This window comes from Nannobrachium achirus (genome assembly GCF_963921795.1).
Source record: "Nannobrachium achirus genome assembly, chromosome: 9".
NCBI classification, from domain to species: domain Eukaryota; kingdom Metazoa; phylum Chordata; class Actinopteri; order Myctophiformes; family Myctophidae; genus Nannobrachium; species Nannobrachium achirus.
In genome coordinates this window covers 57,087,734-57,105,091 of record NC_137818.1, presented here as the reverse complement: position 1 = coordinate 57,105,091, position 17,358 = coordinate 57,087,734, and the positions used below count along the sequence as shown (strand labels likewise).

General features: G+C 44.3%; 1 protein-coding gene across 1 annotated transcript in view; it reads right to left on the bottom strand.

Moving 5' to 3' along the window:
- The window catches only part of slc26a6l2 (solute carrier family 26 member 6, like 2), a gene marked incomplete at both ends in the record, with an annotated part of 41,458 nt that overhangs the window by 22,356 nt on the left and 1,744 nt on the right, over positions 1–17,358 (bottom strand). The window contains 5 exons of the mRNA XM_080732917.1: positions 489–641; positions 1,787–1,951; positions 3,779–3,960; positions 5,360–5,470; positions 15,099–15,238. Coding sequence (XP_080589043.1) covers positions 489–641; positions 1,787–1,951; positions 3,779–3,960; positions 5,360–5,470; positions 15,099–15,238 — 751 coding nt within the window. The remainder of the gene's footprint in view (positions 1–488; positions 642–1,786; positions 1,952–3,778; positions 3,961–5,359; positions 5,471–15,098; positions 15,239–17,358) is intronic.

Below are 17,358 nucleotides of genomic sequence, written 5' to 3'. Positions count from 1 at the left end.
TCGAAATAGCTGTTTACTCAATGCTCAGCTGTACCCCCTCCAACTATATTATGTTCCCCATTTTCAACAGTTTATATTATATTTTGACACTTGCTTTGGCAATGTAAACGTATGTTTTCTCAAGCCTTTGAATTGTGTGGTTTGGGATAATATAGTGTTACACTGAGCATAATAAGATCCCATTGTTGGGAACTCCCAAACTGGAATAAAGAAAAAGCATTGTGACTGTCACTTTCACTTTGACAATATTGAGAATCATTCATCAACAATTGAGTCCTTTTCAAGTGTAGTGATCAAGTGCCCTCTGCTGGTAAATTAAGTGAATGCATATATCATCTTGGTCAGTTGGGTGGGAAACCGCATATAGTATGTCCAAAACTGATACTTTTCAGGATTCATTAAAACATGTGTTAAAGTAGCAGATCTACGAGAACAAAACACTTTGAGCTTGTGGAACGAGTGAAATAATATTGGAACCAAGGACTTACAACTATGAGTTCTATAGGGATGGGGAGAGGCAGCTTCTTGCTGTAGCGGGCGTTGAGCTCTTTGACAATGATGAGAACGGCCAGAGACACCAGGCTGACCGCCAGTTCTCCCACTTTAGTCTCCCCGAGCAGAGAGAAGATCTCCACCAGCGTCTGTGATGGTGAGGAGTGGAGTTACAGAGATAGATTTAAAGATGCAGTGCCATGATTTTTCCCCCCTCTAAAACATGATTATCAGGTATTATGATTATACTAGGAGGAAGATTTTTTCCAAAAAAGTGTACAGAAAGAGTTAAAATTATGTTTTTATGTGGCCACACCCACCAGTTCATTGGTACGCGTGGTTGTCATGGTGGGTGGTGACCCAGCTGAAGTTAGCCACACCCATGTATGTTGGGTGAATGGTAATTAGGGGAGGGGTTGATTCTGTGATGTAATAAGTATCTGTGTTTTTGGACCGGCACGTTTGACCCCACAAGGTGGCAGCCTACAGCTAAAACCCAAATGGAAAGGCAATACATAATTGCTCATAACAACCACACCAGAGGGTCTAATGAAATACTGTCAACCTCCTAGACACATGAAAACCAGAAAAAGTACAAAACTATGGCACCGCCTCTTTAACATTAAAATAAAAAGAATCATTCAAAACAGGAGTGTTATGACATGATTTTACATGACGATTAATTGTCACTCAAATAATTGCGATTAGCGATTTAATTGTGTTTTTGTCATTAACAATTTAATTTCTCTTTGGCTTGTATAGGCTTTGAAGTTGCACATGGCAGAAACACACATGCATTTGTGTCTCCATCCGGAATGAATGGGGCTAAATTCATTATAATCAAAGTATTGTCTTAGGAATGCGATAAAAATATTATTGAACTCAAGTCCCAATGGGGTGAGTAATCGATAGGATCATCTATCATTTGAGGGGTGAACTATTCCTTTAATCTCTCAAGAACAGATTCTCTGAACAATACAGAGAGGGCGCTGTTTTTCCCTTTTCTTTGATGATGGCTAGCCAGATTGTGCTAGTGTTAATAAAAGGAAGGTATCCCTAAAGTACATTTTGTGAGTGCTGGTGATTCTTCTATTTTGAATGAGCACTACTGAACAGTGCACTGACAAGAAATTACTTCATGCTCACATCCACCTGTCAATAAATAAGCACTTTGATACAGGTATGTTCATCGTTCTATTAACATGGGACACAGCATTGTGTCCCATGTTAATAGTCGTCGCATTCCCATGTCCCATGTCGTCGCATTAACCTAAATGGGTTAATATGCACTCACATAAACTTGAGAGAGAGGTCCGGAGAAGCGATCGGGCTTGATTCCAAACAGATACTTGACTTGGGAGATGGTCACGTGGCACGCAGCTCCCGTAGTGTAGCCTCGGATCAGGGGCTCTGACAGGTAGGTGACCACGAAGCCGAACCGCACCAGACCCAACAGGATCTGGGGATGACACACACACGCACGCACGCACGCACGCACGCACGCACGCACACACACACACACACACACACACACACACATTTTAACCATTTATTTATGTCCACACAAAGGAAATGCATACAAGGACACAAATAATATAGGTGCAGTAGAGTTACATTTACAACATCATGGCATATGTCCTTCATGATACAATAGCAGGTCACTCAGTACTCTACGGGTATAAGTAACAGCGTCTCCGCCATATGTGGCGGCTGCCAATTATAGCTGAGACGGCACAATACTTTGCCAGCCTTTTTGCCTCTTTTTTAGGCACTCCAAGTTGTTGAAACCCTCTAACAACCAGCCTGTGGGTATGTCCTAGGCTGCCAAATATAAAAACAAATAGTCTGCACCTGTACCCCAGCTCTGAGATGGTATGTAGGAGAGGTTGATATTTAATGACCTTAGTCATGAAAGCTTCCTCTAGGCTAGGGTCAAAGGTACAGGCCATCTCTAATACAGACACTTCCATGGACTCTTCATCAACCACAACAACATCTGGTGTATTAGCTGTCAAAGATGCAAAAATGTCAGAGTTATCACAGAGATGAAACATGGATGGAGTGACACAGGAATGTTTGTACATTCTCACTGAGGGTGCATGATATTTTGATATGTCCTTTGCTATGAGTTCCACTATTCTATCATGGCGTGCTATGTACATCCCTTTGTATGCATAGCAGCCATTCAAGATGTGTGACAGTGTTTCAGTGATCTGTTCTGTGGTGTGATGCAAGCAATGAGGAACCTGAGTGCTGGGGAACCAGATGGAAAGATTGAGTCTGGTGGGAAGGACTTGTAATCTGGCTTTAACTGTGAATGTGATGATGTCCTCATTGAGTGCAGTGTTCTTTAGGAATGAGTGTGAGACAGAGTGGTCAGCATAGGGGAGACATGCAAGTTTCCCTTGGAGTTTTAGTCCAGACACACACACACACACACACACACACACACACACACACACACACACACACACACACAACACACACACACACACACACACACAGTCAACTACAGCAGATTGATCAGGCTGTGACCCCCCAAAATACTCATATTTGAACTGGGGAACTCCCAACCACTTGGACTTCACTTGTAGGAGTTGAGGCATTATATTTATTTTGACTCGGCTCAACAGATAAATATTGTGAAAACAGCCAATATAAAAGCTTGCAGATCGGCTATTTTCAAAATGTTTGCCTCTTTCTCATTTCATTTCACAATTTGGTAAAACTGGGGAACTCCCAACCACTTGGACTTCACTTGTAGGAGTTGAGGCATTATATTTATTTTGACTCGGCTCAACAGATAAATATTGTGAAAACAGCCAATATAAAAGCTTGCAGATCGGCTATTTTCAAAATGTTTGCCTCTTTCTCATTTCATTTCACAATTTGGTAAAAGTTTGACCAGTTTTTATAGGTTTCTTGATTACTTTTGATGCACTAATGGTATTTCCTATTTCTTTTTCTTATTCTCAAGGTATTAAAAAAGTCTTAAAAGTCTTAAAAGTCCTTAAATTGTCACTTGTCACCCCCCAAATAATAAATAAGAATCATAGGGGCCCGACCCACAGGTAGAGTAAATAATAACCAAAAATAGCCTATCTTATAGATCGGCTATTTCCTCCGCTCAACATGCTTCCAGATGACATGCTGGCTATGGAATCCAAAGGACATGGGAGACACTAACCTGAAAACATTCCTGTGAGTACATCTGTATCTGTACTCTGAGGGTTAAGGTTAGGGTCGGGGGTTTAGGTCCATCCAGCCTTCGTCAGTAGTAACTAACCTGAAACAATCCTGTCAGTACAGTCATGGCCACAGCTATCTGTACTCTGCGGGCGTCTCTGGCCTCAATGTCCAGATCCGCCGTCCCGTTAACACTGGTTCCATTCAGGCTGGGAAAGGCACTGTCCGGGGCCAACTTCTCTGTCACGCTGCCAATCATGATGCTGATCACAGCAAATGTACCTGGATGCAGTGGTGAGGAAAGTACATGAGTAAAAGTATCAATACCACAATGTAAAAAGACCAAAAAGTAAAAGTTTGATATTCAAAACATACTTACCAAAATGTAAAGTACATGTCAAGTATTGGCATCAGTCAAATGACCAAAAGTAAAAAATACTCATTATGCAGAAATATCCCATTACAGGTTTTCAATTGTATCAAAATCTTTTGAAAATAGATTCCCTCTCTCAGATGCAAAGGTAGTGGACAAAGTACTCAACCCCCATTACTACTTAGTCAAATTACATACTCCTCGTCAAATAATGGAAGTGAAAGACAGCTGCCCGGAGCGAGACCAGAGTCGTGGGCGAGGGAGTTGGAGAAGGCTACACCTTGTATTGAAGATGACACGTTGAGAACCTCTGGAGTTCGTACAAACTAAGATAACGTGACAGCCTGCCTCGAGGCATCAGTGGCCGAATGCATTGGTTCTCAAAATGGGGTCCAAGGGGGGACCCTCAGGGTTCCTTGAGGGGGTTCCAAATGGACCCTTACAAGTATGTAACTCTGAGTGTGTACAAATGGAATTTGGTTCCGTTTGTACACAGTTTTGGCGAGTCCATGACATTAAATAGTTTGAGAACCACTAGTCTAATGTCACTAGACCTTACCCGTTCAAAGATATGTGCTCCAAAATATGTGTGGGTTGTGGGGAAAGTTACTGTAACTGGTGCGTGCGTGAGAATATGTGGGAGCATCATAATGTAAGGAGCAGCCCATGGAGGAGTGTATATTTATGATGGATACAAATAATTTAACAGCAAAATTAGGTGAATAGAGGTATGGGGAATGTATGCACTTACTCCACATAGTTTTTCCATACCCGTTGAAAGATGACCCGGTGCATGCATGACCCATGCATGCAGAGAGAGAGAGAGAGAGAGAGAGAGAGAGAGTCTCTTCACTGCAACATTCCTAACTGTGAGAGAGGTGTGTGTGGGGCTATGGGATCCCATGGCCTGGAGGAACGGACCGTAACCCTGACAACAGGCTGAGCTGAACAGGCTGTGCTGTACAGAAGTGGTGAAGAAACGCTATTAAATAGCTTGAATTTGGTAAAAATGGAAATCGGGCTCGGTCACCGTCAGTATAATGCTAATGGCCAATGTCATTGTCATGTGAAAATTGGGATCAGTTGCTGAAGAGATAAAGGTGGAAATGCATTTTGTGACTGACTGACTGTACTACTGACTGACCACTGACTGACCTCTCTCTAAAATTATAGTATGGATTGCAGCATCAGGAAAGGACAATACCAATATGCATCCATTATTAGCGCCTAACGCTCCCACCATGACCAATCCTGAGCATGCCAAATACTGAGTAAGTCAAGTGGGATCAGACCTAAAGACTCTCTCACCCACAGAGATGTGTCTGGAGGTTCCGAAGATGAAGTAGACCAGCACGGGGTAGAGGGAGGTGTACAGGCCAAACACTGGTGGCAAGGATGCCAGGAGGGCATACGCCATACCTGGAAGAACACAACATGAAAGAAACAGCATGTTTAACCCCATTAAGACCTGAAGACCCGATTCTAAAAATGTCTTCTAAATCTTAACACTTCTGAAAAAAAATGTATGTTGCTAAAATCAGCAGTGTCCAAGAGTTTTCATGTCAAGGACGTGGACCCCCATCTCAAAGATTTTCAAGATTATTTTAAATAGCAGATCTATAAAGCTCGTGGTGTGTCACTTTATGCTGCACTATGAGCTTGTATATCTATTTTTGAACAGCCAAAATATAAAATAATATGGTTAAAGTGGTTCAAATCTAAAATGGCACAGATGCCCCACAGTAACCCCACAATCCATGCATTTAATGCCATTATTACTTATGGCCTGATAATAATATTTATTATGGCCTAAAATAGCCAATGAACAATGAAGCGTCCACTCTTGGTTATGGGAACGATGTCCCTAAAGGATGTTGAGCAAACTAACTGTGCCCATTATTAACCTTAATCATCATAATCAATCAATCGTCAACTTTATTTATAGACACACAGCGATTAATAAGACACGCAAAGCACAATAAAACTATAAAAATGTATTATTAACACATACAGTAATTGATAAGACTCACAACAAACACAATGAAACTATATTGATTGATTATTTTATTTTAGTGCCCAAGCTCATGGGTTTGTAGTAGTAGTAGTAGTAGTAGTAGTAGTAGTAATCTTTATTTCGGTCCATTAAAGGAAAAAATTAAAATACATTATTACAATGTAGTCCACTGACAACAGTGGCACCGAAAGGGAATAGGCTGAAGCCTGGGCTTATTATGCCTACCCTTATTGAAAAGTAAGAAAAAGTATTTTTAAAAACAAAAAGATAGTATCACATAAGAGAAATAATAACAATAATAACTGGATTAATAACAAAACTGTTATATAATAATTACTGAAGTAATAACAGAGTCATAACAAAACTAGAGAAATAATAACACTGGCAAAGATAATAACAGTAATAAGATCAATAATAATATTGTTAATACGGATAGTAATCATAATAATAATAATCTATCTATAAATGCGAGAAGTCTCTGCGTGCGTGTCTGCGTGTCTGTAATCCGCGTATCTCGAGAACCGTTCATCCCACCGGCTTCAGATTCGGCACGCGCGTTCCCCGCCGCGGCACAGAGTGCAGTGCCGGGCCTCGGCCCGACCCGACGCGCAGTTTTCCCTAACCGGCGCGAAACGTTCGGAATCTCCTTATGCGGGCTGATTGTTGACATCAGGCTGTTCCGGAGGAAATCGGCGCAAGCGCTGACTCATTGTGACATCACTGCAGTGCCGGGCCTTGCCTCGACCCGACAGATATCTCCGTATATGGGCATAAAAGGGACACAGGCATATATATGGGCATAAAAGGGACAAATCGGCGCAAGCGCTGGGCATAAAAGGGACACAGACAGATATATGGGCATAAAAGGGACACAGACTGAGATCTCCATATATGGGCATATGGGCAGATACAGCGATCTCCCTATATGGGCATATATAGACAGATATCTCCATATATGGGCATAAAAGGGACACAGACTGATACAGAGATCTCCATATATGGGCATATGGGCAGATACAGAGATCTCCATATATGGGCATATGGGCATAAAATGGACGCAGATAGAGTATATGGGCAAGTATATGGGCAACCTGTAACTCCATATGGAGATATCTAGCTGCTGACATCAGTAAATCGGCGCAAGCGCTGACTCATTGTGACATCACTGCAGTGCCGGGCCTTGCCTCGACCCGACAGATATCTCCATATATGGGCATAAAAGGGACACAGGCAGATATATGGGCATAAAAGGGACAAATCGGCGCAAGCGCTGGGCATAAAAGGGACACAGACAGATATATGGGCATAAAAGGGACACAGACTGAGATCTCCATATATGGGCATATGGGCAGATACAGAGATCTCCCTATATGGGCATATATAGACAGATATCTCCGTATATGGGCATAAAAGGGACACAGACTGATACAGAGATCTCCATATGGGCATAAAATGGACGCAGACAGATAACTCCATATACTGTATGGGCATAAATGGACACAGGCAAACAGATGGTCAAAACGGGTCCTACAGAGATCTCCATATATGGACATAAAATGGACGTAGACAGATAGATATCCCCATATATGGGCATAAATGGACACACGCAAACAGATGGTCAAAACAGATCCTATGACAACAGGTATAATGGGGTTTGCATTAAAGGGTTAGGGTTAGGGTTTACATTGTTCCCGAGTTGCCCAGGGCGCCGACTAGACGTAATAATAATAATAGTAATACCAATATTAATAACAGACGTCAATGCGATGGTTTGCGCTATGGTTAGTATAACTAATCAAAGCAGAATAGTTACATTCTTTGATGGGTACTCTGGCAAAAGTACCCACATGGTGTGCTTTATCATACCATGTGGCTTTTTGACCATACAGCATGATTCCACACTTTGCACTACCATGCCTTAACATAACTAAAATCAGTGAATTATAAAGCCCCACACCATAGTGTAAACATGACCTCTAATGCCTAAACACCATCATTTTAACCTTATATGATGTAACCCAAATGTGTATTTAAAGCAAAAGAATCCCTGTGAGGTAAACAGGCCTTGAATTGTCACTCTAATTGCTCTGTAATGTAGTGCTCCCACTGCACACTACACCATGGGTCAAATGAATATAGGTTTCCTCTGACCATACAGGCATATCTAAACGGTACAATCTATATAACCTACACTTAGCGACAGCAGGGATGTTGTTAGAGTGAAATGGACCGTGTTCTGTGAAATTATCTCTAATCATAGAGAAAGCCCTGATGAGCGTGTTACTAACCCCAAGCAGGTATAGGGAATAGCACACACAATATATAAACCCACTTGATATTTGTGAAACAAAAAACAAGGTGATTTTGATGTGGGAGTCAATGTGCATGTGCTTTTCGGCATGTTCCCCTTAAAATGAAGATGGCAGTTGTCTATTTTAGGGTGAATTGACATGTATGGTACCAGCTGATAAATCAGGTTTACATTTGTATTCATCTCTGTCAGTAAAACATCTAAATAGTGCCAAGATATGGAAATATAAATGAGACCAGGATGGTCTAGACTACATTCCCTTGATGTTGACTATGGCCTCTGTAGTTCACTACATTTGGGACTACAATTCCATTGACGTCCATTCTAGTCGCTGGAATGTTGGATCAAGTGATGACGCTGCTCAAACACTTATTATGTACTGCTGCGTTCACTTGTCCTTGTTTGACTGAAGGAGATCACAGACACGACCGGAAGCTTGCATTAAAACTCAGTTTCATACTGTTTTTATTTAGCTCCAGCACCTGATTCAAGGTTTTAGTTAACAGATGAGCTGTGGTTTACTTCACTATTCTGTTTAACAGGTGCTGGACAAAAATATACAAAACTGAGAAGAAAAAGGGACGTGCTCCGCACACTGTTATTAGAAGCTTGCAGGTTATACTTTATCCAGGACGAACTATTACAATGACAATGTTTGACAACGGTTGAAAATGTTCTCATAGTGAATAAAGTATAACCTGGGAGCTTCTAATAACAGTGTGAGCGGACATCCCTTCTTAAACACAACAAAATACCAATTTACCACTTAAACCCTATACTTAGTTTGTTCTCAGGCCCCCCTAAACAAAATCTCTTAGCTGAAAATAGCCGATCTACAAGCTCACAACAACTCATCAGGGTTGTGAGCTTGTAGATCTTTTTAGATTATATTTTTTTTTGCCAAAAGTCCTGAATAGGGATGCTGGGGTTCAAGTGGTTAAGAGGTTTGTGTTTCGCCGTGTTCGTACAGTACATGCAGTATGTTTTTATGAGGAGGAAGGACCCCTGCTGGGCCCCAAAGTAACCAAGCTAGATAGCGTTCGTATAGGTATATATGGTTTGTTCTTTGTTCTGGATTGATATCTCTATGCAGTTGATGTATTGATGTTGATTAAGTCTCATGAGGAGCTGGCATAACGCGATTCTCATGCATGCTTAATCACTTTGATTGTTGTATTGCTTATTGTATTGCTTGTTGCTTGTTCTGGATTGATATCTCTATGCAGTTGATGTATTGATGTTGATTAAGTCTCATGAGGAGCTGGCATAACGCGATTCTCATGCATGCTTAATCACTTTGATTGTTGTATTGCTTATTGCTTATTGTATTGCTTGTTGTACTGCCTATTGTATATTGCTTGTTGTGGGTCACTTTGGATTGGGAGCTTCCAGTTTGGGCATCGAGCTTCTGCTAAATGCTTAAACTGGAGCCAGGAGGTATGCGGTCAGCCTATAGGCTTGACTCAGGGAAAAGGACGCCCCTGCCTTGCACAGTCCCATGAGGAGAAGTCTGCCATCCATAAGATGAACGATTCTCTCATGACTAATTGGAAATGACGCATGTTCGGGGACTGATCAACCTGAGCTGGCCGCCTCCGGAGAGGGTGTATAGTGTATAATGGCCGAAACACCCTAAGACCTGGAGGAACACTACTGATGATGCGTCCTAGATTAAAACACACACACACACACACACACTCTCACACGCATGTGCCTGCACAAAGGAAATTAACATCTTATCCTGTGTTTTGTAAAACTGAGTATCTGGACACTGAGTCCAGTGACTGCTGAGAAAGATCAGCTGACGACAGGGGAAAGTCCTTGTGGCGGCATGGAGAGACAGCTGACGGGAGGGAATAGACCCCACTGGGACGGGCATGGGCTAGCTTCCCATGTTTGTAGTTTCCCATGTCTTTGGCATGTTGGAATCACCCGCTATAGCTACGAAAAGACGACAAAAGAGAACACCCCTAGAGTCTGCGAGAGCGGGGGCGGAAGATGACTCATCGGCTGACATCATGGTAACAGACCCTGGAACGGAAACGACGACGAGTAACGAGAGCACAGCGCAAGAGAGTGCCACAGCAGTTGCCCCAGCTACAGCCACGTCAACGGGCCACAAGCAGCAAATATGTCCCTGTGGTTGGAGGAAGGTTACATCCTATCGGGGGTTGAGAATTCACCAGGGAAAGATGAAGTGTTTGACAGAAGAGAGACAGAGGCCTCGCGTTGATTACTTTCTGCGAAAGGAATCAAATCAGTCGAATGAAGTACAGCAACTGGACGCAAACCATAGCTTGCAGTACATCAATACCACTGTCGTGGAGGAAGCAAACACAGAGGTGATAACAACAGAGGCAGAACCGACCCAACCTCCTAGACCTGCAGTCGAAAGGAGACTAGCAGGGCATAGATTGCATGTGAAGTGGCCTGGTGCCGTGGATAAGAAGCTCTGGGAAACTATCAATACTGATCTGACCCTGTCTCTCGAGCAACTTCGAGGGACAGTGGAAAAGAAGCTGGAGAGAATGGGGGATATCATCTACCAATATGGGGCAGAACGCTTTGGAGTGCAAGAAAGGAAAGGCAGGAAAGATGTTCCAACCGCACCAATCTCCAGGAGGCAACAGGAGATCAAGCGCCTCGTCCTAGAAAGAAGACAACTTAGGAAACGGTGGAAAAAAGCCTCTGGAGTGGAAAGGGAAGGCATAAATGCACTTCAAGGTGACATTAAAACACGACTGGCATCCCTCCGCAGAGCAGAGAACCTCCGGAAACGAAGAAGGAAGAAAGAACAAACAAGAACACGGTTCTATAAAGATCCCTTCAAGTTCCTTAAAAGTATCTTCACAAAGGAAAAAAGTGGAGCTCTAAAAACTACAAAGATAGACCTGGAAGATCATCTGAAAGCAACACACTCTGACCCAAAGCGGCATGAACATCTGACCATTCCTTCAGATATCCCACCAATTGACCCCCCTGAACATCACATGTCTTGCAGTCCTCCAACATGGAAAGAGGTGGAGACCACAGTGCGTCGGGCAAGAACGGCATCATCCCCGGGGCCAAATGGAGTCCCATACAAGGTGTATAAGTATGCACCAGATGTCCTGAGGTTTCTCTGGAGGCTCATGAGAACAGCATGGCAGAAGAGGATAATACCTAAAGTGTGGCGTAGGGCAGGTGGAGTCCTTATCCCAAAGGAGAAGGATGCAGTGAACATCAGCCAATTCCGTCCAATCTCCCTACTAAACGTTGAGGGCAAAATCTTCTTTAGTGTCATTGCTCGGAGGATGTCCGAGTATCTGCGAAGAAACGAGTACATTGACACATCTGTACAGAAGGCAGGAATATCAGGATTCTCAGGGTGCTCAGAACATTCCAGCATGATCTGGCACCAGATCCAAACGGCAAAGGTGGAGAGAAGGGACCTCCATGTAGTCTTTCTGGACCTTGCCAATGCCTTTGGCTCGGTGCCCCATGAACTCCTGTGGTCTGCCTTTGAGTTCTTCCACATACCGGACACCATCACAGCCCTGGTTAAATCCTACTTCCAAGACATGCAGTTCTGCTTTACCACCTCTGACTTTACCACCTCTTGGCAGTGCCTGGAAGTAGGCATCATGGCGGGATGCACTATCTCACCTCTGGCATTCACAATGGCAATGGAGATCATCATCCGAGCCTCAAAATGGGTTGTAGGCGGACAGCGGGTTGACTCTGGTCAGCGCCTCCCTCCGCTCAGAGCTTACATGGACGACATTACAACGTTGACCACCACCGTCCCATGCACCAGGAGGCTGCTCGGAAAACTGGAAGAGAACATCAGTTGGGCCCGCATGAAGATCAAACCATCCAAGTCACGAAGCATCTCAATTGTGAAGGGAGTGCTCTCCGACCTGAAATTCTTCATCGGCGATGACCCAATCCCAACAGTGTCTGAGCAGCCTGTAAAAAGCCTTGGCAGGTGGTATGATTCAAGCCTGAAGGACAAAGACCAGGTGCAACAACTGCGCAAAGACATCAGCAGTGGCCTGCAGTCCATCGACAACACACAACTACCTGGAAAGTTAAAAGCCTGGTGCCTTCAGTTTGGTCTCCTACCCCGGATGTCCCTTGCAGTTTATGAGGTCCCAATCTCAACGGTGGAGAAGTTGGAAAGAGGAGTCACATGCTACATCAAGAAATGGCTCGGAGTTCCACGATGCCTTACCACCATAGCCCTCTATGGAGATGGCATCCTCAAGCTCCCCCTCACCAGTCTCACAGAGGAGTTCAAGTGTGCAAAAACAAGACTCCAGATGACACTGAATGAATCCAGAGATTTAGTAGTGAGCAACAACGCACCAACCTTGGCAACCGGGCGCAAATGGACACCAGCCAAAGCAGTGGAGGAAGCAACAGCAGCCCTCAAACATGCTGACATTGTGGGCTATGTTCAGCAGGGACGAGGAGGTTTTGGGTTAACAGCTACTCGCCCTGCTTGGAGTAAGGCAGCAGCACCAGAACGGAGAAAGATGGTGGTGGAGGAAGTACGCCACCAGGAGGAGGCTGGAAGATGGGCCAAGGCAGTCTCTCTTGCTAAACAGGGCCAGTGGACACGATGGGACAGTGTGGAGAGGAGGAAGATCAGCTGGAAGGATATGTGGGCCATGGAAGCGAGGCACTTGAGCTTTCTCATGAGAGCTACATATGACGTTCTTCCAACACCAGTCAACCTTCACCAGTGGTATGGTGAAGACCCGGGGTGTGCCCTTTGTTCAACGCCAGCCACCCTAAGGCACATTCTATCAGGGTGCAAAACCAGTCTCGCCCAGGGACGTTACACATGGCGTCACAACCAAGTCCTAAAGATCCTTGCCTCCACCCTGGAGGACAAACGAGCTGCCACCAACTCCCTACCGCCACCAGCATCCAACCACCAACAGGCAACCACCTTTGTCCGCGAGGGGGCAAAGGTAACCAGGAGCGGCTTGACACCATCGGAGCGAGGCCAACTACGTCTGGCTCGCGACTGGAAGATACTGGCTGATATTGGCCGACAACTTGTGTTTCCTCCAGAGATCGCTACAACCACCCTGAGACCTGACTTGGTGCTCTGGTCCCCTTCTCTAAAAAAGGTGTACATCATCGAGCTCACAGTACCCTGGGAGGACTCAGTGGATGAGGCTTACGAGCGGAAACACCTACGCTATGCAGAACTCGCTGCTGAAGCACAACAGCGCGGCTGGAACGCTGAAGTCCGCCCAGTGGAGGTGGGATGCAGAGGGTTTGTGGCAAGATCTACAACCAGGCTCTTTGCAGACCTGGGAATTAGAGGCCAAAGCCAGCGGTCAGCCATCAAAGCTGCATCGGAGGCAGCCGAAAGAAGCAGCCAGTGGCTTTTTATGAGGAGGAAGGACCCCTGCTGGGCCCCAAAGTAACCAAGCTAGATAGCGTTCGTATAGGTATATATGGTTTGTTCTTTGTTCTGGATTGATATCTCTATGCAGTTGATGTATTGATGTTGATTAAGTCTCATGAGGAGCTGGCATAACGCGATTCTCATGCATGCTTAATCACTTTGATTGTTGTATTGCTTATTGTATTGCTTGTTGCTTGTTCTGGATTGATATCTCTATGCAGTTGATGTATTGATGTTGATTAAGTCTCATGAGGAGCTGGCATAACGCGATTCTCATGCATGCTTAATCACTTTGATTGTTGTATTGCTTATTGCTTATTGTATTGCTTGTTGTACTGCCTATTGTATATTGCTTGTTGTGGGTCACTTTGGATTGGGAGCTTCCAGTTTGGGCATCGAGCTTCTGCTAAATGCTTAAACTGGAGCCAGGAGGTATGCGGTCAGCCTATAGGCTTGACTCAGGGAAAAGGACGCCCCTGCCTTGCACAGTCCCATGAGGAGAAGTCTGCCATCCATAAGATGAACGATTCTCTCATGACTAATTGGAAATGACGCATGTTCGGGGACTGATCAACCTGAGCTGGCCGCCTCCGGAGAGGGTGTATAGTGTATAATGGCCGAAACACCCTAAGACCTGGAGGAACACTACTGATGATGCGTCCTAGATTAAAACACACACACACACACACACACACTCTCACACGCATGTGCCTGCACAAAGGAAATTAACATCTTATCCTGTGTTTTGTAAAACTAGTGGTTATCAAACTGGGAGTCAGGACTCGAGGACCCCCAAGGTGGTCCCCAGATGATTAGCTTAAAGGGATAAAAAAAAAATCTCACCACCCAAAAAGGTTTCCTTTTCTTCCTATCGATTACTCAATCCATGGAGACTTGAATTCATGGATATGTTTTTGTCACATTCCTAAGCCAATAATTTGATGACCAGCAGTGGTTTCCTATGGAGACAAAAAGAGCCTGCTTTGTTCCCTATGGAGACACAAAGAGTCTGCTTTGTTCCCTATGGAGACACAAAGAGTCTCCTCAAATTATTGGCTTAGGAATGTGACAAAAACAAAAGAATATCCATGAATTCAAGTCACCATGGGGTGAGTAATCGATAGAAAAATGGACATCTTGGGGGTGAACTATCCCTTTAATGTGCAACATCGTTCGGTTAATTTCACAATATTTCCGAGGAGTAAAACTCGGTCGGTCCCCATGCAGCTTTATATGATTATTTTGAGGGGGTCAGGGCCTGTAAGTTGGGAACTCTTGTATTATGTTGAAGAGATGTTGGTGTGTACAGTATACGTACCCTGAGGCAGATGCATGATGCCCACGCTGATGCCAGAGATGAGGTCCCCCACGCCGTTCTCTCTGATGCGGTAGTGGGGCAGCCAGGAGAGGACGGGCACGCAGCCCAGCACGGTGCGCTTCAGCCTGGGGACGGAACATCTAGGACCACCCAGGAGGACGAGGAGGAGGAGGGACAGAGACATGGGTGAGAGGACGGACGTCTCATGTAGACGGACGATCAGCAACGGTGGACAAAATTAGCCTTGAAACCAAACCAGACATATCTGCCACAGCTAAAAAGAAATAGCCCGTCTGGCCACCCATGCCAGGCTAGGACAAAGTACTCATGCCCCAGTCTGGCTAGCCATCGTCACAAAAAGGGACCGCCCACTTGTCCCAGCCATCATTGACTCTTGTCTCGAGAGATTGCTCAACCCCAGTACTTGATTCAAAGTACAAATACTACTGGTCTATAGTGTTCAAAAGCAAAAATTACAAAGTGGCTATGACTGCCACAATTACAAATTTAAGTTGACAAAGTGTAATTGCCTTACAAATAATTGCGATTAACGATATAATTGTGTTTTTGCCATTGAAAGACATGTGAATCTGTTTGCCCTTCAGGCTTTGTAATAAAAGCATGCACTTGTAGATCTGCTATTTCTGCATTGAAAATGTATGAACATTTTCAACATAGAAACGATTATGTAGAACTTTTAGATCTGCAATTTTAGAAAGGAAAGACGCTTGTAGACCAAGTATAGAACCCTGGGGAACCCCCGGCCAACTGATTATATAAGGGCCCACGTGGTTGTTCAGTGACCGTGATTTGGCTTTTATTTGTCTGAAGTGGCTTCTAGTTGCAGGTCTGAAGACGTGCATGGAGGTTTTCTGGTGTATGGTGTGGTGGTATAGTGTCTGTGGCCTGAGCGTCAGGACAGCTGCATTGTACTGATAAACACATTTATCAGCTGGCCTTGTAGGAGGGTGACGCACTGGCTGTTCCACCAGGCCAACACAAGATAACCCAGCGCCTCTTCTCACGTGCTGCTAGGACAGTCGTTACGTACTGCTATGCAGCATGCATGTCTGTCACATGCATATCACAACGTACGTAACAAAGTTAAGGACAAAACAAAAACTAACAAAAGTTAAAACACTCCCAGCCCACTGCCTGTGATGGTTGGTGAGGACTAGACTTGTGATTGGCTGGGACAGCAGCAGGGTGTAGTGGTCACTTCACGCGACACCACAGTGTTCCACCAGTTTGTTTGTTTTTAGTTTTTTAAAGGTTTACAGGTGAGTGTGAAATGTGTCCTCACACATCACATACACTGTATACAAGCAACACAGCATTCTGGCTACAGTACTCTGGCACTGCGTCCACTTGCTCGCCTGGCGGCTACCTTGCTGAGGTAACAAAACCAAGTGCTCCTCTCCACCAACCATCCATCCTAGTGAACACTAAAGCTTCCGGCTTAGCCGAGTGGGAAGCCGACAAGGCCTCCATCATGTCTCAGCACTAGCAACACCTACAGTAGGTACTAGTAGGTTACTTACTGTAAGATGCCTAAAACTCAACTTGCGTTTTGTCTCCTGGTGAAACTCCTTGCTAAGGTAACAATAAGTGCCTGGCAACTCCATGACCATGTGTATCAGGGTAGGCATGAGGTTGTCTTTTGTGTTGCTACCCTTGTACGGTACTTACGGTATTTCTCTTACCCTGCTGTATCTGTACTGTAACTGCTGCACCGCCACCGGCGACTGAATTATCTATCTACGCTCGTTGCAATACTGTATTCACATGGTTTCCACAAGGTGTCATATCCCTTTCCTGTTCATTTTCCCAAAGCTTTTGAGACGATTTGGCTGATTTGACTCGCTCCTTTGATTGATTGCTGCCAAGGCAATCAAACAAAGCTATGAGAAAATGAACCCAAACAGGAAATGGGTAGGTTATGTTCTGTTAGTCCCAGGTTATTATGAAACCCGGGACTACAGTTATGCATTGATTCTATTGACAACAACTAAATTGGGGGAGGAAAACACAAAATAATAAAATTAAACAAAGTTAATGTATAGCTATTGCTTAATGTCTCTTTTCTGATATTTAAATCAAATGAAAATCAAGCTTGAACCTGAGGTCCTGACAATACAATTGACCCCAGCCTATAATCCTCGGCTTGGTTCTTTGCTAATATGAGTGCATTCCAAAATTTCCACCTGTTAATTGAAGTGGTGACCCACAACTGTCTGCACTTCCAACTGTGTCCTGACTC